The sequence below is a fragment of the Myotis lucifugus genome, unplaced genomic scaffold (genome assembly GCF_000147115.1).
Source record: "Myotis lucifugus unplaced genomic scaffold, Myoluc2.0 scaffold_318, whole genome shotgun sequence".
Classification (NCBI taxonomy): Eukaryota; Metazoa; Chordata; class Mammalia; order Chiroptera; family Vespertilionidae; genus Myotis; species Myotis lucifugus.
The window spans coordinates 248,198-274,641 of record NW_005871366.1 but is presented as its reverse complement, the minus strand read 5'-3'; the positions used below and the strand labels follow the sequence as shown (position 1 = coordinate 274,641).

The 26,444-nt window shown below is 41.1% G+C and overlaps 1 protein-coding gene across 1 annotated transcript in view; it reads right to left on the bottom strand.

Moving 5' to 3' along the window:
* Nucleotides 1–26,444, bottom strand: part of UBR2 (ubiquitin protein ligase E3 component n-recognin 2) — a 124,980-nt gene that overhangs the window by 84,885 nt on the left and 13,651 nt on the right. The window contains 2 exon segments of the mRNA XM_006100547.3: nt 3,920–4,033; nt 6,854–6,932. Coding sequence (XP_006100609.1) covers nt 3,920–4,033; nt 6,854–6,932 — 193 coding nt within the window.

Below are 26,444 nucleotides of genomic sequence, written 5' to 3'. Positions count from 1 at the left end.
AAAGGTAACAGAAGTCTTAAAATTTTTCTTTTTAAATAATCTATTGAGATGAAATTTATAGAACATAAAATTAACCATTTTAAAGTGAACAATTCGGTGGTATTTTGTATAGGCATAATTTGTGCCACTAACACCTCTATTTAGTTCCAAAACATTTTTTTTTAAATCCTCACCTGAGGATATTTTACCATTGATTTTTAGAGAGAGTGGAAAGAGAGAGGAAAAGACCTAGAGAAACACATCGATTGGTTGCCTCCTGCAGGCATCCTGACCAGGGCCCAGGGAGGAGCTAGCAATTGAGATACATGCCCTTGCCGAAACCGGTTTGGCTCAGTGGATAGAGCGTCGGCCTGCGGACTGAAAGGTCCCGGGTTCGATTCCGGTCAAGGGCATGTACCTGGGTTGCGGGCACATCCCCAGTAGGAGATGTGCAGGAGGCAGCTGATCGATGTTTCTCTCTCATTGTTGTTTCTAACTCTCTATCTGTCTCCCTTCCTCTCTGTAGAAAATCAATAAAATGTATTTAAAAAAAAAAAAAGAGTCACATTTATATAAAAAAAAAAAAAAAAAAAAAGAGATACATGCCCTTGACGGGAATCAAACCCTAGACCCTTCAGTCCACAGGCTGATGCTCTATCCACTGAGCCAAACCAGCCAGGGCTAGTTCCAAAACATTTTTATTCCTTCAAAATAAAACCCTTTACCCATTAAGAGTTTTTCCCCATTCTTCCCTTTCCTGTTCCTGGCAACCACCGTCTTTACAATATTATCTATTCTGGATATTTCATATAAATAGAACTATACAATATGTGACTTTGTATCTGGTTTATTTTACTTAGCATAATGTTATGGAGGTTCACTCATGTTTTAGGATGTATTGGTATTTTATTCATTTTTATGGCTGAGTCACATTACATTGTATGTATATGCCACAATTTATTTATCCATTTAATGCTAACTATTTCAACTATTTCCACCTTTTGGCAATGGTGAATAATGCTGCCACAAACATTCATGTTCATGTACTTATTTGAATACTTGTTTTCGATTCTTTTGGATATATACCTAGGAGTGAAATTAGTTTCATATGGCAATTCTATGTTTAAAATTTTGAGGACAGGCTCATATGGAAATTCTATGCTTAACATTTTAAGAAAAGCCAAACTGTTTTCCACAGCATTGAAATAATTTTGCATTCCCACTGGCAATGTACAATGGATTACAATTTTTCTACATCCTCAACGACACTTTTCCTTTTCTAAATTTTTATTACAGCCATCTAGGATAACTCATTGTGCTTTTGATTTACATTTCCTTGACTAATGATGTTGAGCATGTTTTCATGTGTCTACTGATCATTTGTATTGTATCTTCTTCAGACAAATGTCTATTCAAGTCCTTTGACCATTAAAAAAATGTTTTTATTGATTTGAGAGAGAGAAAGGAACATCAACAATGAGAGAAAATCATTGATCGGCTGCCTCCTGCTCGCCCCCCACTAGGGATCGAACCCATAACCTAGGCATGTGCCCTGACTGGGAATTGAACCATAACCTCCTGGTTCACAGGGTGGCGCTCAAACACTGACCCACACTGGCTGGGCATCATTTGACCATTTTTAATTAGGTGGTCTTTTTATTGTTGTAAGATACATATTTTGGATACTAGACCCTTATCAGATATATGATTTGCAAATATTTTCTCCCATAGTCCTAATGTTTTATACTGGTTTTCATTTCTTTTTAAAGCAAAACCCTTTTTTTTCAAATATATATTCATTTGTCTTGTTTATAATTTTACATACAGAACTCCAATCTGGTATCTATACTAAGAAAAGGATAATATGTTACTTAGAGCAGACGTCCATGTGAACAAAGCCACAGCGGCTGTGAGGGCCTACGGCCAGCGGCAGCACGGGAAAGGAGGCGACACCTCCCCGGGAGTGGGAGTGGGAGCGGAGCGGGGCAGGAGCAGGAACAGGACCCTCTGCCTCTGCTCCTGGCGCCACACCTCCACAGAGGCTAGATGGGGTGCGACCTGCTGTGCCTCAACCTCCCACCGCCCCTCCCCTCGCTGGCTGGCTCCAGATCGCCCCCCACCCACCAGTGGGTGGGGGGGCGGGGCCAAGCACAAAGAAGTGAGGGGCCTGCCGGGGCCCGGCAGTGGCAGCAGCAGTGGGTTGATGGGGGCAGCGCCTTCCCATGATCAGCCTAGTCGCCTCCCACAGAAGGAGGTCAGATTGCAGCTTAGGCCCGCTCCCCCTAAGCCAGCCGTGGGCCAAACTACGGCCTGCGGGGCCGGGATCCGGCCCGTTTGAAATGAATACAACTAAACAAAAAAAAGACCGTACCCTTTTATGTAATGATGTTTACTTTGAATTTATATTAGTTCACACAAACACTCCATCCATGCTTTTGTTCCGGCCCTCCGGTCCAGTTTAAGAACCCATTGTGGCCCTCGAGTCAAAAAGTTTGCCCACCCCTGCAAGCTGTCAGCAGGACATACCCTGAGGGCTTCTGGATTGTGAAAGGGGGAAGGCCGGGCTGGGGACCCCCTCCAGTGCAAGAATTTTCATGCACCGGGCCTCTAATATGATAAAAATGAAGCTTCTCTAAAAGGAGTGAAGAAATCCAAAACCCTGGCCACTTGGTGTCTCCCTGTAGCAAATTCTAGAATGCTTGGACAAAGCACATAAAACACAATATATATGTTTTCTATACCATTGAATAATTGTGCACAATTTTATCTGTCCAAAACACAGTGGAACACAGTCTAAAAGACATTGTCCTACACCATAAAGTCTTGGTTGTTCTATTAAAATATTTGAGACCTATAAGGTATGAGCACCAGGAAGGATTATTTACGCCTCAAATCTGTATTATACCTACTAATAACACATAAGTACTTTGAACGTAACCATCTCTCTGCCATTTAAAAATAAAATCTGAAATAAGGATCTTTTTTGTTGTTGTTGTTTTTGTTAATTCTCATCTTTTCTCACACTCCCTAAATAGCCTTCTTTGAAAAGAAAGGAAGCTCAGGAAATACAAAAGTGGACTGAGGATATTTTTTCCATTGATTTTTAGAAAGAGTGGAAGGGAGGAAGGAAGGAGGAGGAGAGAGAGAAAGACACAGAGAGAAAAAAACCCTACACCAACCATTGATGTGAAAGACACACTGATTGGCTGCCTCCTGCATGTACCCACCAGGGCAGGGATCGAACCTGCAACCCAGGTATGTGCCCTTAACTGGTAATCAAACCCATGACCCCTCAGTGCTCAGGCCGCCGCTCTAATGACTGAACAACACTAGCCAGGGCTGAAATAAGGATCTTGACTCAAACATCAAATTGTCACAAGCAGCAGCAGAGAGTCAAGTACTTATTTACCAGTAGTTATAAATATATCCTTATAAATATCAAGGAAATATAATATAGGACCTACAATTTATTAGAGCACATATTTACAGATGGAGTGAGTATAATTTGTACTGAGCTATCATCTCTACACTTGGTCACATAACATATCCAATGTCACTGATTTACCAGATGACAATTAGAACTGGCTGCCAGGTATGGCTATAGAAAAGACTAAAGATAGTTACAACACAAATATACAAAAACCAACTAAGTGGTCTACACATATAGGAAAAGTAATCCCTTCAATAATAAATGAGAACTTAAAAAAAGCTGAATTAAACTAAATTTCCAGAATTTCAAGTGTGTACTATTAGCAATGGTATGGCATCATTAAATGCAAACAACTTTTAAAGTATACCTGGTCACTATTAGTGACAGGACTATTTTTCTTATCCATTGCTCATATTATAACCTTATTCCCATGTCTCAAAGTATTTTAAACTCATGGTTAAATAGTATTTCCTTAAAAAACACACACAAAACTTTGGAAATTGTTTTTACCTCTTCCTCCTCAATTTCAGAGGTGTTAAGTTTGTGTTTTTCACAGTAAGGACCCTCTTTCCAAGCTTCAGTATCACCACAGTCACAGAAACCTCCACCTCCTGACGTTGTCATCTTAAAAAAAAAAATCATAAAGCATCTTGTCAGTAAGTGTTTGCTGAGGGCTCTCAGATTATAAGAAAAGCAAGTTAAGGAAATAACATTGCTAGAGTATTTAAATTTCTTTGGAGGGATGAAATTTTAAAAAATGGCAAACCTCTCAATATTTTAAAGCTTATTTTAAATATGCCTATAAGCTAATAGAAGTGATTCAAAATAAAATAAGCTACCTTGTAGTGAACTAGTAAACAATAGATATTTTAAAGAGATAAAATATGCTCACATATGTAAGTTTCTTAATTAGGGAAATCATGAGGGTTTGGGGGCTGGATTTTGGCTAAATTGGTATAATGCTGGCCTTTATGCTAGCAGGTTACAGTGCTATAATGTAATATGTCAGATTCAAGAGTTATAAGAACTAGAATAGTGCAATAAGAGTGCTGCATCTGCATTAGAGGAAGTAAGCAATAAAAAACTAGAAAGACCATTTATTTTTCTTTTCTTACACTCCCTAAATATCCTTCTTTGAGAAGGAAGCTCAGGAAATACAAAAGTAGACTGCCTGGTCACAAAAAACCTTTGCACCACTTGCAGGGTTCAAGAATTATTTATACTTCTTTTTCTTCTTTTTTTTTGAGTAAAGAGTTTATTCAATAAATGGTGCTGGGAAAATTGGACATGTACATGCACAAAAATGAAACTAGACCACCTTCTTATACCATACACAAAAATAAACTCAAAATGGATAAAGGACTTAAATGTAAGTGATATCAGAGTAGTGGCATCCTGAGAGATTCCCCTGATCTCTTCCCCTGAAATTTCAAGAATTTGAACAGCCATATCACAACAAAATATTCCCTGTTCAATGCACAAATATACCTAAGAGATCCGTGCATTGAAACATCTAAAGGTGGATAGATGGAGCAAGGGAGGAGGGCAAAAAGGGGGTGGGGCTGATACAAACCAGGGAGACAGCCCAGAAGCTGGGAGCTCATGATGGAGCTCAGCCCAGAGAGGAGAGGAATCCTGCTGCTGCTGACATCCCCTCAGCCAGGAGAAACAGGGGGACTGGGTGGACAATCCTGCAGGCGTGAGCAGGACTAGTTATGGCTGAGCTGAAAGACCATTTGCAAAAAATGACTAGGCAGTATGTCTGGGGTAGCTTTAGTAGCTTCTGGTCAGGGAAATTAGGAGCCATTCTGGAAGTTGGGAAGTCCAAAAGAAAGGTGCCAGCCAGAAGGTTTCATCCTGAGGGCTCTTCTCTTGCCTTGTAGATGGCCACCATCTTGCTTTGTGCTCAGATTATCTGTCTTTGCATTTCCACATAAGGAAGGGGGAGGAGCAAAAGAAGCTATTTATTCTTTTAAGATATGGAAATGATTCAAGAAATCTGGCAAGACAGAATCTATTAGTTAATCATTGGTAGACTGGAAATTCTGCTCTTTAAAAAATTCTGAGAGTTTAGAAATGGTTAAGTGCAAATTTTAGATCAGCCTTAATATACTTTGCCCAAACTATCTGTGTGTTATATATCACAAATAATTAATGTAAACCCACAAAAGACAGTTATTCTAAGGGACTGCAAAGATATATGTCAAGAAACATGGGCAGGCAGGCATTTGAAAAATGCTAACTCCCCCTATAGTTTTCATGCACATTCTCTTACCGAAGATAGGTAGAACAGCTTAAAGCAGTGGTTCTCAACCTTCCTAATGCCGCGACCCTTTAATACAGTTCCTCATGTTGTGGTGACCCCCAATTTCATTGTTACAAATTGAACATAATTAAAGCATAGTGATTAATCACAAAAACAATATGTAATTATATATGTGTTTTCCGATGGTCTTAGGCGTCCCCTGTGAAAGGGTCATTCGACCCCAAAAGGGGTCGCGACCCACAGGTTGAGAACCACTGGCTTAAAGAAAACTGGGATTCTCTTACTGATTTATGAAAATAAAGAGAACACAAACATAAAAGGAGTTCAATTTTATAGCTGTTTTTAGTTCGTTATTATCAATATTTGGGTACTATGAATAAAAACAAATAGGAGGAAAAGTCCTGAACCAACAGGGCTCCTGAAATAATAAGACTGCAATATTCTCTACCATTTTATTTGAGATTAGGGTGGAAAAAGCTCCAGCTACTAACAGTTCCCTAATTTCTGAATGTTCATGGATCTGTTTTGAACTTTTAGTAGAGAAACCAAGACAGGCTTAATAATAATCTGCCTTTGTCATATCCTTGACTTAAAAGCAAACAAACCTGATTTTTGTAAAAGTACTGATTGCATTATAGCAGAGAAAAAAATAAAAATAAAATTAGTGGGTCTTATGTTTTGGAGTTGAGCCCCCTTCTACACTGTAGTAGCTGCCTCTTTAATATTAAGGAATGACAAACCTTCTGTGGAAGATGACCAATAAATAGAACATTTCTTAAATGTATAATTCTATCACTTTTCCTTGTCTCACACAAACCCCTTTAGGAACCTTCCTCTCACACTTTAACTCAACTTTAGCCTCTGATTTTTGATAACCCCTTTCATAAACCTAGAGTTCTGAAGATAATAAACATAGAAAAACATCAAGATAAACTAACTGAAAACCAATATGGAGGAGCTGATATCTGTGTTGTCTTTCTTAAACCACATGTTCCAAGAAGTCTGGATTCATAATTCATATCTACACTGCCATTGTATGTTTAATGGTGTTTAAATAACACATTTCTTAAACCACTCTCTCCTATTTTAGTGTTAAACCTTGGAATTTTAAAAAAGCAGAAAAGGTAGGTAGTATAAAATTTGATACTAGGTATGGTTATTATCTGGACATTACTAACCCTGTACCGATGGTCTCTGTGAATACTTCCCAAAAAGCACTCCATGCATAAAACACAAGTTGGATCAACTGCACAGTCTCTGTAAAGTTAAAGAAAAAAATAAAAATCAGTGTCATAAAATTACTGCATATTTCACAAACTAATACTTCATATTGGATTCCATTCTAGAAGAGCAATAATAGTGAACTGTCTTGATGTTAAAAGAAAGGAAATATTATTCCCAAAGATCTCTCAGATCTTTGATCAATGATGTCAGCTTAAGAACCTGTTTCTCATACTGGATATGTACTAGTGAGTTTCTGAAGGCACATATTACTAGAATGGTAATTTCCCCCAAAGATTCAGGGAAATCACATTTTAGATTAAAACACACAGATGTTATGGAATCGATTTTAAACTTTATCTTGCAATTTCAAGTAACTTCCTTCAAACAGGTGTTTCAAATCAAAGACAAGAAAATATTAGAACTTGTATTTCTATTTAAATTTTAACTAATTTAAAAGGGAAATTAAACATTCTAAATGATTAAGTACAGACTGACATGGGTCTCCTTACTTGGTCATTATGTCTGATGGTCACACAACACATATGGTTTCTAAGATATCTTACGGGAGAATAAGAATTCCACAAGGCTGCCTTACCCGGTCTGGCTCAGTGGACAGAGCATCGGCCTGCAGACTGAAGGGTCCCAGGTTTGATTCATCAAGGGCATGTACCTTGGTTACAGGCTCCTCCCCAGCCCGGGCCCTGGTCAGGCCTCAGGCAGGAGGCAACCAATCAATGTGTTTCTCTCACATTGATGTTTCTCTCGGTCTTTCCCTCTCTCTTCCACTCTCTCTAAAAAATCAATGGGAAAAAAAAATCCTTAGGTGAGGATTAACAGCAACAACAACAAAAAAAGAATTCCACAAGGTGGATGGGTTGTGACAGTGGTGTCCTCAGTCATTTCATTTGCTTTCATCATACTGCCAGTTTGATATATCTACAGATCATATCTTCTCTCTATATAAAAGCCTAATATGTAAACTGTCCCCTCAGGAGTTCGACAGCTTGTTATGACGTGAGCTGACCACCAGGGGGCAGCATGGAATGAAGGAAGGCCCTGGCCGGCAGTTGTCAGCCGGGGAAGGGAGGCCCCAGCTGGCAGCCAGAAGGAGGGCCCTGATAGGCCCTGATCGCCAGCCAGGTCTAGTGACCCCGAATTTCGTGCACCAGGCCTCTAATCTTAAATAAGAGAATCTCTCTAATGCCATGAAATGAGATGGGGAATGATGAAAAATCTTTAAGTTTCCCTTATCCTTGGTCCTTATATCCTCATAAGCAAACCACTTTAATATGCTTATTGTACTCCTTTTTATTTGTAGCATACTAGAGGCTCGGTGCACGAAATTCCTGCACAGTGTGTATGTGTGTGTGGAGGGGCATCCCTCAGCCCAGCCTGCGCCCTCTCGCCATCTGGGAACCCTTAGGGCAGTGATGGCGAACCTATGACACACGTGTCAGAGGTGACATGCCAACTCATTTTGGGTGACATGCATTGACAGAGACAAAAAATTGCATAATTCAAATGTTTGTCTCTCGCAATGGCCAGAGTTGGGCATCACTCGAGTAATATTATTACTCATGTTACTCATGATCAATAATGCAATTCTAAAACCGGATGTAAACATGTACATCGGTGTTGCGTAGCAAAGATACATAGTGAAAACATCCAAGATACATTTCCAATATTGACATTAATATAAAAAGGTTAAGAATTGCACTATAATGAGATTAATCTTTACTCATGACATTTTATTTTTACTCCCAATTCTGGAAACGGCCTCGTTATTGTCAACATGTGCCTCGGGTAAGCTTCCCATGCGTTCGGGTGCATTCGGCAAACGGACGCACTTGATCGCCATGTTCGTTGGGAGACAGGAGTGGGAGGGTTAGAAGAAAAAGATATACAGTGCAACAGTGCTCGACGAGACATTCTGCATGTCGGATAATTGATTACAGCACCATATATTTGTTGGTTATACATACTATCTTTGAATTGTTTTGCACCAGGAGTCAGTGCAACAACACTGCAGAACGTTCATAGGTAAGAAACCTATCAACCTTTTATAAAAAACGCCGTGATTTATTTTTATTTATTTTTGCAGCCTTGCGATGGAGAATCAAAAAAATAAAAAAGCAAGATTGAATGATAAAGGAAGTGGAAGTAGCAGTAGCCTACCCTTTCAAGACATTTGGACTGAGATGTATGGGATTGTTGACAGAAACAACAGATCATTGTGCATACTGTGTAATTAAACGGTAGTAAGCAGAACGTGGAATGTAAAGAGACATTTTGAAACTAATCATTGTCAGCTCTTGAAAAAAAGTAACGATGAAAGGAAGGAATACATTTCTACGCAGCTATACCTCTATAAAAGTCAATCAAATTCCATCATTAAATTTGTAAGATGCTCTACGAATTTAACATCAGCAAGTTTCTGTATTGCTCACTCCATAGCTCAGCATGGAAAAGCCCTCAGTGACGGAGAATTTTATTAAGGAAACATTTCTAAGATGTGCACCAGCTCTATTTCACGATATGAAAAATAAAGATGATATTATTAAAAGAATTTCTGAGTTACTACTCAGTAGAAATACTATCAAAGACAGAATAATAGATCTTAAGAAAAACGTACATCAATTAAAAAAAGACTTAAATAGTTGTAAATATTTTTCGATTTCTCTTGATGAAACTACTGATGTCACATCAAATGCTCGGTTGGCCATTATTGCTAGATATTCTGATGGTCTCACAATGAGAGAAGAGTTGATAAAGTTAGAATCAGTGCCAATAAGTACATCAGGAAACGAAATATGTAAGGTTGTTATAAAAACATTCAGTGACCTAAACATTGATATCTCTAAAATTGTGTGAGTCACGACAGATGGGGCACCAAATATGGTGGGAAAAAATGTGGGATTCCTGAAATTGTTTATGGAAGCTATTAGACATCCACTTGTACCTTTTCATTGCATTATCCATCAGGAGGTGTTGTGTGCCAAATCGGGATTCTCAGAATTGAATGATTTAATGTCAGTTGTAACAAAAATTGTGAATTTTATAGCTTCTTGACCCCTTCACAAGCGAGAATTTTCTGCACTTTTACAGGAAGTTGATTCAACCTACAGTGGACTACTGATGTTCAATAATGTGAGATGGCTGAGTTGAGGTAAAGTACTTGAGCGATTTGTGGAATGCTTTGAAGAAATTACGGTATTTATTGAGAATAAGGATCTGGCAAACTTTCCTCAGATCAAGGATCATAAGTGGGTCAGCAATTTGATGTTTTTTACAGATCTCTCTGTTCATATGAATGAACTGAACTTAAATTTACAAGGTTTTGGCAAAAGTATTGACATTATGTTTGGATACATCAAATCTTTGAAAGTAAACTTAAAATTTTCAAGCGAGATATTGAAACTAAAACTTATAAGTATTTTCCTCGGATAAAAAAGTATTTCAAGAAGGCCACTACAACGAGTGTAATGGAGTCCATACTTATGTACCAGAATATAGTAAACTCGTTATTTGAACAGTTTAGTGAAAGATTCGACCAATTTAGAAGCCTAGAACAGACGATTAAAATAATTAAGTATCTGGATGTAGTTGTTTACAGTACTTTGGAATTAAAGGATTTCCAATGGATGCAAATTGACGATTTAGAGATGCAACTTGCAGATTTTCAAGGTAGCATTTGGACTCATGTGTTTGTCGACTTAAGGTCGAAACTTGAAAATCTGGAACGAAATCGTTTGAATAATGAAGAAGAGTGCAACTATGAACAAGAAATTTTGAGTGCTTGGAACAGAGTACCTGACACTTTTAGTGACATAAAAAATCTAGTGATGGCTTTGCTAACAATTTTTTCATCAACATATTTTTGAGAGACTTTGTTCTCAGCATTAAATAATATTAAAACGAACAAAAGAAACCGGCTAACAGATGAAGTTAGTGGCGCTTGCTTGGCCTTAAAGTGCACCAAGTATGAACCTGCAATCGAAGAATTAGCAGACAAATTTCAGCACCAAAAAAGTCACTAATGTCTAGTTTTCGTACCATTTGATTATCATTGTTTTTATTATTATTTTTTCCTAAATGTACATTGTTTTTCTGTTTTTGTTCATTTTATACATATTTTTGGTTGATTTTTCTTTGTTAAATGGCATTTAAATATATAAAATAAATATCAAAAATATAAATCGTTTTTTTACTATGGTTGCTAATATCAAAAAAAAATTATGAATATTTCTATATGTGACACGGCACCAGAGTTAAGTTAGGGTTTTTCAAAATTTTGACATGCCGAGCTCAAAAGGTTCACCATCACTGCCTTAGGGGATGTCCGCCTGCCCGCTCAGGCCCACTTGCAGTCCGGGACCCCTCACTCCTTACCGCCCGCCTGCTGGCTGCTCCTTACCGCTCAGCTCATTGCTCCTTAGCGCTGCCGCGGAGGTGAGAGAGGCTCCCACCACCTACGCTGTGCTCGCCAGCAGGAAGCCTGGCTTCTGGCAGAGCGACGCTCCCCCTGTGGGAGTGCACTGACCAGTTGTTCTGGTCGTTCTGCTATAACAGTCGCTTAGGCTTTTATTATATAGATGCTCTTGCAAAATGTTTTTGAGTGCATGTATTTTTAATATATGCAAATCTTCCTGTTATATATCACATTCTATTCTTTACTCTTTCACTTCTGTAACATGATCCATTCATTTTGTATGAGTACATCGGATTTGCTGCTAGACCATATGCCATGGCTTGTATCCAAAACATTTTATCTCTCCGTATTTCTGGGCACAACATCTGGATTACCTCCAATGACTTTCTATTACAAAAGATACTATAAGGACATCCCTGTAAATATTCTCTTATAGGTGTGTTTGAGACTTTCTTTGGCATATAAACTCAAGAGCAGAATTGCTGAGTCATAAAGTTCTTATCCTGAGTTCCATGCTACTGTCCAGAGTGCCTACACACACCCCCACCAGTGTGTGAGGATTCTAATAGCCCTGAATCTTCATCAGCACTTGGTTTTATCTGTTTTTCTAATGTGTGTCAGACTAACATATATAAAATTATATCTTAATGTTTAAATTTGCATTTCCCTGACTGCCAATATGCTTGAGCAACTCTTCATATGCTTACTGCTTTGGAGGCTTCCTTCTCTATAAATAGCCTGTTTTTATCCTTTGCACATTTTTCTGCTGGGATTGTTTCTTTATATTGCTTATTTATAGGAGTTCCCTGTATAACCTAGCCTAGAGAACATTAATCAATGGCAATATTAAACACTGCAAATATTGTCTCCCATTTGTTACCTGTGTATTAATTTTGTCTGTAAGATCCTTTGTTAAACAGAACTCCCTATTTCAATGCAATTAATTTTAGACACACACACACACACTCACACACAATTGGTTTGTGCTTTGAGGTTTTAAGACTTTCCCCAAACAAGGTCACAAAAATAGTTTTAATTTTCTTCTATTAACCTTTCGGTTTTATCTTCCACATTGAAGTGTTTAATTCATCTGGAGTCTACCTTTGTATATGATATAGACTAGAGATAGGCTTATTCCTCTACATATAATGAGCTTACCCCCTCAGCACCACCTACCAAACAATATTTTATCTACTAGAGGTCAGGTGCACGAAATCCATGCACTGGGGGGAAGAGGGGGTTCCTCAGCCTAGTCTGCACCCTCTCACAGTCTAGGAGCCCTTGGGGGATGTCTGACTGCCGGCTTAGGCCCGGGGAGCAGACCTAAGCCGGCAGTCGGACATCCTTAGCACTGCTACAGAGGCGGGAGAGGCTCCCACCACTGCCACTGCGCTCACCAGCTGTGAGCCCAGATTCTGGCTGAGTGGCACTCCCCCTGTGGGAGTGCAATGACCACCAGGGGACAGCTCAGTTGAGTGGGATCGGGCCAAAACCGGCTCTTCCACATCCCCCGAGGGGTCCCGGATTGCGAGAGGGCACAGGCCAGGTCGAGGGACCCCACTGGTGTATGATCAGGGCCGGGGAGGGACACAGGAGGTTGGCCAGCCAGGGAGGGACCGCAGGAGGGCTCCAGGGCATGTCCAGCCCATCTTGCTCAGTCCCAATCGGCCAGACCCCAGCAGCAAGCTAACCTACCGGTTGGAGCATTTGCCCCCAGTGGTCAGTGCACATCATAGCAAGCAGTTGAGTGGCCTTAGCATATCATTAGCATATTACGCTTTGATTGGTTGAACGGACAACTGGACACTTAGCATATTAGGCTTTTATTATATAGGATGGATTGTGGTATTACCTTCATAATATAAGTTCCCACATATCCTTGGTTCTACTTCTAGGCTCTCTAATAATATGTTTGAGTGATCTATTTGTTCTTATACCTTACCACACTGTATTTCTATGGCTTTGTACTATGTCTTAACATTTGGTACGGGAAATTCCTCTTTATTCCCCCTTTTTTAGGTTGACTTATTTCTCTTTATTCTTCCACACATCATTGAGGATAAGTTTATAGAGTTCCTCAAAAAATATACAGCTAAAATTCTGACAGAGATTACTTGGAATTTATTGATAAACTTCAGGAGCTATAACATTCTTACAAGAATTAAACTATCATGTCCATGAATATTTCTTACATCTTTTATTAAAGTTTTAAAGGTTATTAATTTTTAATCCTCACCTGAGGATATGTTGCTATTCTTTATTATTTTTAGAGAGAGAAAAACACTGACCAGGTGCCTCCTGTATATACCCCAACCAGGGATCAAACCTGCAAACTAGGTATGGGCCCTAACTGGGAATTGAACTTGCAACATTTTGGTGTACAGGACGGTGCTCCAAGCAACTGAGCCACCTGGCCAGCGCTGAAGTTTTTTCAAGGTAAATGAGTATACAGTCTGTACATATTGACATTTCTATCTTTTATTTTTTTTAAGTTTTTAAATTGAGTTTTAGAGAGAGAGAGGAAAGGAGAGGCAGAGAGAGAGAAACAGCTATGTGAGAGTGAAACGTCAATTGGCTGCCTCCTGCACACCCCTTACCAGGAATCTAGCACGCAACCTGGGCATGTGCCCTGGCCAGGAACTGAACCCGGCAACCTTTTGGCACACAGAGCGATGACCAACCAACTGAGCCAGACAGGGCAGGGCTCCATTTCTTTCTTTACAACATTTACACCTTTTATTTTTTTCCCCTATACTGCTGACAAGGACCTCCAGTAATATGCTAAAAGTAGCAATAATAGTAGGCATCCTTGTCTTGCTTTAGATATTAAACATACCTAAAGGTTCCCCATTAAGTATTTTATTCATTGTAGGTTTACCAAGAAAGTGCTCTTCTAGAAAGAACCAAGCATTTATATTGCCTTTCCTATATAAATTGTACTTCAAGGTAATCAAAGAATTGATAAGGGACTATGTTTCTTTTAATAATAAACTAAAAAGCTAATAAAGAAATGATAGCCTAGCCCTAACCGGTTTGGCTTGGTGGATAGAGCATCAGCCTGTGGACTCAAGGGTCCCAGGTTCGATTCCGGTCAAGGGCATGTACCTTGGTTGTGGGCACATCCCCAGTGGGGGGTGTGCAGGAGGCAGCTGATCGATGTTTCTCTCTCATCGATATTTCTAACTATCTTTCTCCCTTCCTCTCTCTGTAAAAAATCAATAAAATATATTTAAAAAAGAAAAAGAGAAATGATAGCCTAGCCAATGTGGCTCAGTGGTTGAGCCTCGACCCATGGACCAGGAGGTCATGGTTTGATTCCCAGTCAGGGCACATGCCCAGGTTGCAGGCTCGATCCCCAGTAGGGAACATGCAGGAGGCAGCCAATCAATGAATGATTCTCTCTCATCATTCATGTTTCCATCCCTCTCTCCCTTTCCCTTCCTCTCTCTAAAATCAATAAACATACTTTTAAAAAAAAGAAAGGAAAAGAAATGATAAGTTAGAATGTCACTATTTTGCTACCTCCTAATAAAATAATGATCCAGACCAGCGATTTTCAAATTTTTTCATCTCATGGCACACATAAACTAATCACTAAAATTCTGTGGCATGCGAAGAAATATCTATTTTTTTTATCAATCTGACAAAAAATTAGGTATAATTTTGATTCATTTACACTGGATGGCTGTTGTCTTGGCTGTTGTCATTTTATTTATTTATATTTTTATTGATTTCAGAGAGGAAGGGAGAGGGAGAGAGAGAGAGAAACATCAGTGATGAGAGAGAATCACTGATCAGCTGCCTTTTGCACAACCCCTCACTGGGGATTGAGCCGGCAACCTGGCCATGTGCCCTTGACCAGAATTGAACACGGGACCCTTCAGTCTGCAGGTTGACATTCTATCCACTGAGTCAAACTGGCCAGAGCTCATTTTATTTTAAGAGAGAGAGGAAGGGAAAGGGATAAAGAGATAGAAACATCGATAAGAGAGAAACATCATCAATCAGCTGCCTCCTGCACACCACCTACTGGGGATCGAGCCTGCAACCTGGGCCATGTGCCCTGATCGGGACTTGAACCAGTTGACCTATTGGTTCCTCGGTCGGCACTCAACCCGAGTCACACTGGCCAGACTGTTGTCATTTTTTAAAATTTGACAATCTAAGGGAAAAGAGGTCAGGGTCCCTGACTAAATAGTTAGTTAATGCATGTTTTAAAAATTCTTGCAATACACTGGTTGAAAATTGCTGATGTAGGCAATAAGTAACAGTGACTGCTAAAACATCAAGTAATGGTTGCATCTGCCAGGTACATAAACCCACTGATCAATCTCAACAAAACAAAAGTAGCCAAGCATCATGTGCTTCTTGACATGAAGAATTAAAAAGTTACACATTAATAATTATGCAGTGACTCTCCAACCACATAACAGAATTTAATTAAGCCTAGCTACTCATGAAGAGGAAATACAAGGAATAAAAAAACATGTTAAGAGATTCCGGTCAAGAAGGTGGTATAGGTAAATGCAGTTCTCACACGACATCAAAATTACAAATAAACTACAGATCATTCAGATCTGCCTGAAGTCTAGCTGAACAAAAATCCTACAACTAAGGAATAACAAGAAGCCACGTAGGGACCAGGAGGGGCGGAGATGCATGATGGCCTGGTCCCACACCCACATGTGGTGGATAAAAATCAGGAGGGGTATCTCAGCTGCAAAGGTGCCCCCAAGGAGTAAGGGGACCTAGCCCCACACCTTACCTCCAGCCCAGGGTTCCAGTGCCAGGAAGATAAGTCCCCATTACTTCTGGCCGTAAAAACCAGTGGGAACTGAGGCTGAGGGAGATGGAGGGCTGATGGAGTCCCAGGCAGTTCCTCTAAAAGGGACTGCACTCAGATGCTTGAACTCACTCCCACTTGAGCTCTATCACTAAGGCAGCAGCTCAAAGGGCACCAGGGACATTCGAGGAGGAACTGAATTATATGGCATCAGGATGCGGGTGGAGGGGCAGCTTTTATCCAGACAAGTGCTGACAGAGGCCATTGTTTCTTTTCTAGGCCTTTCTCCATAGAGCTAGCAGGTGGGTGCCATATCTGAGTTTCCATCAACCTGGCTAACACTGTTAGCCGTGCCCTGGTGATTTCCTGAGACCCTGCCACACAACTTTTGGGCCCAAATATGCTGTTTCCAGTGGCATTTCCATATTAATGGCCTGTCTCGACTCATGCTTCTGACTTTCCTACAATCTCTCAAACAAGCAGCATCTGGCCTAACCATGCCCCATGCTTCTTGTAAGTGACCCCAGAACAGGCACTAGCAGCAGTTGGCCTTAGTTTGCAGCTTAGCCTCTCCTCCACACCTCTAAGCCCAGCACAAGTAGCAGCCATCTGCAGATTACTTTGTATCTCATGCCAGCAGGCCCCAGGCAGAATATAGGCAGTGGCTGACCTTGGCCTGTACCTCCCAGAAGGCCCCAGAGCCAGTGCACCTGGTATACAGCTTCAGACCACATTGAAGACGCCCAACCACTTCCATGAGATGCACTCAATGGGCGGACTCAGAGCCCTGCTGAAATAAGTCCTATCCTGTGGGGTGGGCCCCTGCACATCTGATCTGTTGCAGCCAGTACTTCCAGCTAATCAGCCTGGGGGTCAATCCTTCCTATTAACGTGGCAAAAGCAGTCAAGGCTCAACTACAACAGGAGGGTGTACACAGTCCACAGGGTGGGGAGGAAAGCATCTAGAGTGCCCAGCTTGGAGGAACAGGGAGGCTGTGCCATTTGACCCTACAGAACATCTACTACACATGGCCACTCTACCAAGCCTGGAGACACAACAGCTCTACCTAATACTAACAAACACAGAGAGGTTGCTAAAATGAGGAGACAAACGTGTGTCAAATGAAAGAACAGAACAAAACTCAGAAAAATTAAATGGAGATGAGCAATCTACTAGATGCAGAGACCAAATCATTGGTTATAAGGATGCTCAAGGAATTTAGTGACAACTTCAACATCATAAAAAATGACATGGAAATCATAAAAAAAAGAACCAGTCAGAAATGAAGGATACACTAAAAAATTAGTTTGCGATGGATCATAGACCCAGACATAAAATCTAAAATTTCAAAGTTTGTAGACAAAACAGAGAGAATATCTTTGCCACATGGGATAAGGCAAGACATTTCTGAAAAACAGGATATGATCATCACAAAAGAAAAGATTGGTAAAATGAATTTCATCAAAATATAAAAACTTCTGTCATCAAAAGATACCATATAAGCAAGCCACAGACTGGGAGAAAATATTCACAGAAATGTCTGACAAAAGACTTGTACCCAGAATACACAAAGAATTCCAAAACTCAATAAAGACAAACAATAAAAAAAAAATGGACAAAAGACTTGAACAAAACTTCGGAAGTTAGATGATGAGCAATGACCACGTGTAAAATTCCACCAACATCATTAGTCATCAGGAAAAAGTAAAATTAAAACCAAGCGCTGACCAGTGGGGCTCAGTTTTTTTGGAGTGTCAACCTGTACACTGAAAGGTTATGGGTTCTATTGCCGGTTAGGGCACATACCCTGGTTGTGGGTTCAATCCCCAGTGGAGGCATGTGCGGAGGCAACTGATTGATATTTCACTCTCATAACAATATTTCTCTCCCTTTTTCTCTAAAATTAATTTTCTAAAAAGCATGTCTTCAGTTGAGAATTTTTAAATAAAACCATAATGAGATACCACTACATACAATGGCTAAAATTGAAAAGACTGACATCAAATGTTGGTGAGGATATGGAGCAAGTGGAACTTTCACGCATTATTGGTGGGAACAAAAAACCATTTTGGAAAAGTTTTGCAGTTCCTTATTAAGTTCATCATATACCTGGCCCTTTGACTGAGCAATTCCATTTGTAGGGATTAATACATGAAAAATGAAATGTATGTCCACAAAAAGACTTGTTTACAAATGCTCACAGCCAGCAACTAATGTATCTGCTAATAGTGTTCACTGTATGAGATTCCAGTCTAGAAGACATATCCTGTAATAGTGTCTTTATATTCCTAAAATGTGTCATGAAAAGCTGAAGATTTTAAAATAATGCCAAGATTTATGTTATTTGGTATATTAAACACATATAAGTACAGAATAATAATGCCTAATACTTTAATACTAGAGGCCCAGTGCACAAATTCATGCACCAGTGGGGTTCCTTGGCTTGGCCTGCGGGATTGGGCCGAACCCGGGTCTCTATCATCCCCCGAGAGGTCCTGGATTGCGAGAGGGCACAGGCCAGGCTGAGGGACCCCACCGGTGCACGATCGGGGCCAGGGAGGGATGCAGGAAGTTGGCCAGCCGAGGTGGGACTGTGGGAGGGCTCCAGGGTGTGTCTGGCCCGTCTCGCTCAGTCCAGATCGGCTGGACCCCAGCAGCAAGCTAACCTATCAATTGGAGCATCTGCCCCCTGGTGGTCAGTGCACATCATAGCAACTGGTGGACCGGTCGGCTGCCTGCCCCCTTGTGGTCAGTGTATGTCATAGCGAGAGGTTGAGTGGCCTTTATCATTGGCATATTATACTTTGGTTAAACGGACGACTAAACACTTAGCACATTAGGCTTTTATTATATAGGATGTTGCATTTAAAATACTGGCATAAGCTAATATAAATAATCATAACATTGTGGGTAAATCTGACAGACATTTAAAAGCAAGCCAGAAACAAAAAGAATATGATTTCATTTTTATGAAGTTCTAGAACAGACAAAACTAATCTAAAGAGAAAATATCTAAGAATAGTGGTTATGTAGCGGTTGAACCTTTTAACAAGAAAATTTCTAGTCAGATGGAAATGTTCTATATCTTGATAGAATATGAGTTACATGACGTTAACTATTGTTAAAAATGTACAATTAAACTTGTATCTTTCGAAATGCATAAATTTCCCCTAAAACAACAACAAAAACCACAGATAAGGTACCAATAAGAAAATTTTGGTAATATAAATCCGAGTTTCCACACTTGAAAGGATTCCCATAGTAATCTATTTTAGTTCTACTATTTCCTAACATCTAGACAAAAGCATGCATGTAAAGTTGATGTTGTACCCCATGTAATTCTATGCTTGATCCCGAACCAAACTGGTGCAGAATTAATAAAATTCATCACAAATCTCTAAGCAAAGAACATACAACTCACTTTAGACAATTATAGGAATCCACACTAGGTTATCTAGGAAATATCACCAACAACTTACTTTCATTTTCCCAGGTCAGAGACTAGGGTAAATAAGGGAAATTTCCATTATATTGAAGGCCACAGTGACAACACATAGCATTGCAATTCTACTTCTAGGTATTTACCTTGAAAAATACTGAAACGTGTACAAATACAGGGGTTGGCAAAAGTAGATTTACAGTTGTGAGTACATGAAAGTTCATTCTTGTATTAGTATTTATTGATTATTGTATTATTTGTACTATAACTATAAACCTACTTTTGCCCACCCCTTATGTACAGGGTGTTCTTTGCAGCACTGTTTGCTATAGGGGGGAAAACTTAGACATTCCCCATTTCTGACTTGATTAATAGAGCAATCAAATAAATTATGGCCTGTCCTTACTATGGAAACACAGGAGAAAAAAGAATAATAAAGATTTATATATATTGACAGGTTGCTATTTCCAAGACAAATTGTTAAATGAAGGGGAAAAAGCCACAATTACAATATGCACAGTAAAATTTCATTCATGTATCACCTCCACAATTAAAGGTAACTAATATTTTTTAAATTAACACAGCATTGATTTTAACCTCTGGACTATTTATGTTAAAAAGAAACAGTCTTAAAATAGAACTCTGCTTAAAAAAAATCAAGTGTTTAAAAACTAAGAAGCCCTAGCCAGTTTTGCTCAGTGGGTAGAGCGCCGGCTCTTAGACTGAAGGGTCCCAGGCTCAATTCTGGTCAAGGGCACATACCTGGATTGCAGGCTGAATCCCTGGCCCCAATTGGGGCACATGTGGGAGGCAACCAATTGATGTGTCTCTCTCACATCGATGTTTCTCTCTCTTTCTCCCTCCCTTCCACTCTGTCTAAAAATCAATGGAAAAATATCCCCAAGTGCAATAACAAAAAATAGTAAGAAACTGAATAAACAACTCTTCTTACTGGAATTAAGTGGTTCTTCCATATTAGACCTTTATAATTCCATTCAGAAAAGGAACAAAACTATCTCTACCCCTCTGATATTACTCATGGCTCAATATCTTATTTGAAAACCAAGTATCTGGCTTAAAAAAATCTTACATACACAGAATGGAAAAATGTCCTGTATATAATAACTATTAGTTAGTCCTAGAAAGTAGCTGGTTTACAATAAATACGATATTGCCACTAAACGAGTATGGAAATGTGGAACAAATAGGAATACAAAAGCAATTTAAAGTAGGAACAGCAAAATAACATCTTTCAAAATGTCCTCTGTATTTTGAACAATATAACAGGCATTTGCTCAACAAATATTTGCTGAGCACCTAATTAGTATGAGGCACTATTACATGTACCAAACATATGCAATTGGGAAACAGTAGCATATAGAGTCGTCTAATGAGATAATGAGGGAAAAAGGAGCTCAGGCCAAGTCCACAATTCTGTCACCAAAAGCTCTTTCTCCAGCCTAATTATGATTTTTATTTAATATTCTTTGCATTACTTCATGGTACAGAAAATAGTACTACAATGTAACTTGATTTTCTGGTTAGGGGTCAGAGTGCTACTATGTTGTAGTTCCTGTATTTCAGAGTTTCAGGGATGAGTAGAATGAGCAAAAAAGGGAGCTGCTAATTATTTTTTGCAAGAACATTAAAAAACAAAACAAAACTACCTAATTGTCTTTATTTTATATACTAATATTTTAACAATAAAGAATATCTCTCAGAATTTAGGAACTAAATAAATTTAGCCACAAGAATAACTCAGTCTTTTCCCCCAGTTTTTTCCTCATTTTACTGAGAATAAGTGAAAAATTCATGAGATCAATATGTGAGATTCAAAAAAAGGTAAAATGAAAAAAGAAAAACACAGACTTTAGAATCAGAGAGCTCTGGTTTCAATTTTCATAACTGCAGGTGAGTCCCTTAAACTATTCTGCACCCTTTTCCTAAGAAGTTTATAGAAGGATTAAATGTGAGTATATAGAAAGAGCGTAGCATTAAATTTAGTGCCTAGAAGGTGCTCAACAAACTTAAACAATTGCCACTGTTAAAATAAATTGTGGGACTTCAATTTCTGATTATGACAGAAAACTGGTACTGAGCTAACCCTCCCACTGTACACAACCATAAAACCAGATGCATACACGAGGCAACTACTTCCAGGCATTGAACAGGCAGCACTAGGATGCAATAACTAAGAGAAGGGAAATTCATGAGCTGAGCTCTCACCCAGGGGGTAAATTCCCACCTGGGGCACAATAAGCTAGAGTCTAAGCAGAGCAGGAAGGTTCTGCTGAGCTGAGGCTAGATCAGAGTTTGGGGCAAGTGAAATAGCTGAGGGTCAGGACACCAGAAAGATGGAATGTGTGAAGGATGAGGGGCAGGTAGGGGCAGAAGTCTATGTGGGGGTCACCAGTGAATGAGTTCTTGGCTGATGGTTGGGCTACACATGCATAGGGAGACACTTTCTACGTTTACTGGAGAGTGGCTGCTATGGAATTGAGAGAGCCACAGAGAAATCTAGCAAGAAGACTTTGGGAACTCCCATTTGACCCAGTAATCCCACTTCTAGGAATATATCCCAAGAAATCAGAAACAAAAATCAGAAAGGATATATGCACCCTTATGTTCATAGCAGCACAATTTACAATAGCTAAGATTTGGAAACAGCCTAAATGCCCACCAGATGAGTGGATTAAAAAACTGTGTTACATCTACACAATGTAATACTACGCTGCTGCAAAAAAGAAGGAAATCTTACCATTTGTAACAGCATGGATGGACCTGGAGAGCATTATGCTAAGTGAAATAAGTCAGTCGGAGAAAGATAAATATCACATGATCTCACTCATTTGTGGAATATAATGAACAACATAAACTGATGAACAAAAATAGATCCAGAGACAGAGAAGCATCTAACAGACTATCCAACCTCAGAGGAAAGGCAGGGGAGCGAAGGGGTGTAAGAGATCAACCAAAGGACTTGTATGCATGCACATAAGCATAACCCATGGACACAGACAGTAGGGGGGTGATTGCATGTGCTTGGGGGGGTGGGAACGGCTGGGGAGAGGTCAATGGGGGAAAAAGGAGACTTTAAACAATAAAGAATTAAAAAAAAACTTTGGAATTCTGATCACTTTAAACAATAAAGAAATTTTTTAAAAAATTTGGAATTCTGATCAAGATAGACATCCAGCTGAGGTAACAGAAAGGCCAGATTTGAATTAAGGACCATGCATTTTAAAGTAAGATTTATTTTATATCTGCCCTAACAAGGAATGTGGGGAAAGCCACCAAGGCCCAGCACAGAGTGTAAAGTTCAAATGGGGTAAAAGAGGGCAACTATGCAGAGCTGGGTGGCAGCAGCAGCAGCAGCAACAGCAGCAAGAGAATGGTTACATACCATGATCAAATAAGTATTTTTAGGATGGGAATCACGCTCATCAGAAGGGAGTTTCAAATATGCAAAGGAAGAAAATGAGGAAGAATATTGTGGTGTTGGACTGGAATTGGAAAGAGATCACTGTAAATGTATGGTCTTCAGTAACTCTTTCAATATGTATCTACAGATACAGATCCACTGAGAGGGTCTGGGATTAGTAGCATACCCAAAGCAACAAGAACACCTTATTTCTAAACACCAGTCTCTACTAAAAAAGAACTAGGCTCCTTGGAGAAATGTTTGCTTTCAGGGCTGGGGAAGGAAAAATTCCAAAATGTGCCCAAACATCTTGTGTCAGAAAGAAAAATGAATTGCTCGAAGAATGATGGGGACATGAAAAAGAACAAAGAAGACAGCTTTGAAGGGCCTCCCTCGGGTCAAACCTAAAACAATTTGAGCACAAGAATAATTGGACTCCATGAATACATACCAATATAAATAAATGGATAAATTGAATGTTTGGTAAGAGACGGGGGATTTAATAGTCTCAAAATACCGTCCCACAAAATACTTACTGATTACAGAGGGTGAAAGAGTAACTTTACAGTGAAGTTTACAGCATCTCCTTAATCAAGTGATGTAAGTTAACATCACCAGTTACCAAACAAATCAAAATCATATGCTATTTGATAGGGTACAATGAACAGGTGACTTCTGTGATATTTCTGTGAAAGATACAACCTGACTTTCATCATTAAGTATATCAGACAAAGCCAAATTAACAGACATTTTCAAAATAACTGGCCTGTGATCTTCAAAAGTGTCCAGATCATGAAAGTAAAAGAAAAATGGAGGAAATGCTCCACACTGAAAATTAAAAGACATGCTTTGAAACTGGTTCCTTTGGCTACAAAAGACATTACTGAAACAAATGAACCTCCGTTTCCTTATCTGTAAATCATGAGGGCTAACTAGCTCTATTGCTCCAAATATCAATTAAGGACTCAAAGATGTTTTTGTAAAGACAATAAAAAACGAGATCTAACAGTCTATCTCTATTGGTATTCTAACCATGCTAATAAAGATGACCACTGATACCCAGAGGCCTTCCTCCAAATTACAAGAAGTTTTACAGAAAAAAATGTTATACAATGCCTCTATTAATAGTACATCCACACAATGGATTATCTGGTTATATCAGGTGATATGAACAGATGTCAATATTTGTTAAACAGAGAAAGGAAAATTTAGCCCAGTATCTATAACATACTCCCTTTTGTATGTATGTTTGCATATATGTATGTATAAGATAATTATATTTACACTAGTGCCCCAGTGCACGAATTCATGCACATTAAAATTAATTAGAAGGTGGCTAGCAGGGTGGGAGACAGGCCAGACATGCCCTGGAACCAACCTCCTGCAGTCCTTCCCCGGTTGGCAGCACCTGGGGTGGCGCAGCGGCTTGAAGGGTGTCTACAGAGTGAGCGGGGTCCCTCCAGCAGGTGGGGTCCCTCAGCCTGGCCTGCGGGGATCGGGCCGAAACTGGCTCTCCAACATCCCCCGAGGGGTCCCATTGCTAGAGGGTAGTTCTTGGGTGATGCACCCCGGAATCGGGCGTCTTCCTCTCTGGTTCTGGGGTGCATCACCCAAGAACCGCCGCTGCCAAGTCACCACAGCTTGGCATCTCCTGCGTTGAGTGTCTGCCCCCTGGTGGTCAGTGCACATCATAGCTACCAGTCGGAGCATCTGCCCCCTGGTGGTCATTGTACATCATAGCTACCAGTCGGCCACTTAGCCTTTTATATATCTACTAGAGGCCCAGTGCACAAAAATTTGTGCACTCGGGGGGGGGGGAGGGGGGGCCCTCAGCCCGGCCTGTGCCCTCTCGCAGTCTGGGACCCCTTGGGAGATAACGACCTGCTGGCTTAGGCCTGCTCCTGGGTGGCAGAGGGCAGGCCCAATCCCTAGGTGCAGCCCCCTGTCATGCACAGAGCAGGGCGGATTGGGAGGTTGCGATGCCACCCTCAGTCATGCTCAGGGTATGGCTGATTGGGGTGTTGGGGCACCGCCCCCTATCACACTCAAGGTAGGGTCGATGGGGAGGTTGCAGCGCCACCCCGTCACACACAGAGCAGGGCCAATCAGGGGGTTGGGTGCTGCCCCCTGTCACCCACAGAGCAGGGACCATCAGGGGGGTTGGGGCTCCGTACCCTGTCACGCACAGAGCAGGGCCAATCAGGGGGTTGGGCGCTGCCCCCTGTCATGCACAGAGCAGGGCCCATCAGGGGGTTGGGGAGCTCCCTGCTGTCATGCACAGAGCAGGGCCGATCAGGGGGTTGAGGAGCTCCCCCCTGTCACGCACAGAGTAGGGCCAATAGGGGAGTTAGGGCACCGCCCTCTATCACCCACAGAGCAGGGCCAATCAGGGGGTTGGGGCACTGCACCCTGTCACACTCAGGGCAGGGCCGATGGGGAGGTTATGGCTCTACCCCGTCACACACAGAGCAGGGCCCGTGGGGGAGGGGGGGTTGGGGTGCTGCACCCTGTCACACACAGAGCAGGGCCGATCAGGGGGTTGGGACGCTGCACCCTGTTACACACAGAGCCACAGGGCGATCAGGGAGTTTGGGCGCTGCTCCCTGTCACGCTGATCCGGTGCCAGGAGGCCTCGCGGCTCCGCTGATCCCGGTGCTGGGAGGCATATTACCCTTTTACTATATAGGATAGAGGCCTGGGGGCCGGCTGGTTTGCCCTGAAGGGTGTCCTGGATCAGAGTGGGGGTCCCCACTGGGGTGCCTGGCCAGCCTGGATGAGGGGATGATGGCTGTTTGCAGCTGGTCACACACCCTTCAGGGTGGGGGTCCCCACTGGGGTGCCTGGCCAGTCTGGGTGAGGGGCTGAGGGCTGCTTTCAGGCTGTCAGTTGTTGATTGAAGCTCCCAACCGCTCCTTTTTTTTATTTTATTCTGGGCCAGCTTTAGCTCTGGCTCTAGCTCTGAGAGCAGGTCTCTGGTTTGTTTCGGTTCTATAATCGAAACAATGTATAACTCCAGCTCTGAGATCCCGGCCTATACTTGTTAGAATGTTTCAAACTGCCAGCCCAGAGGCCGGCAAGGCAGGCGGGGAACGTTGGAGTCTGCAGAACCTGCAAGCAAGCCTCATGTTCGCTTCCAGCTGCCTGGCTGCCGGCCGCCATCTTGGCTGACAGTTAATTTGCATAAGGATACGCTGATTAGCCAATGGGAAGGGTAGCGGTCATACGCCAATTACCATGTTTCTCTTTTATTAGTGTAGACTAGAGGCCCGATGCATGAAATTCATGTGCTGGGGGTCCCCTCAGCCCAGCCTGCACCCTCTCTCCAATCCGGAACCCCTCAGGGGACGTCCGACTGCCAGTTTAGGCCCAATCCCGGGGATCGGGCCTAAACCGGCAGTCAGACATCCCTCTCACAATCCGGGACCACTGGCTCCTAACTGCTCACCTGCCTGCCAGCCTGATCACCCTTAAC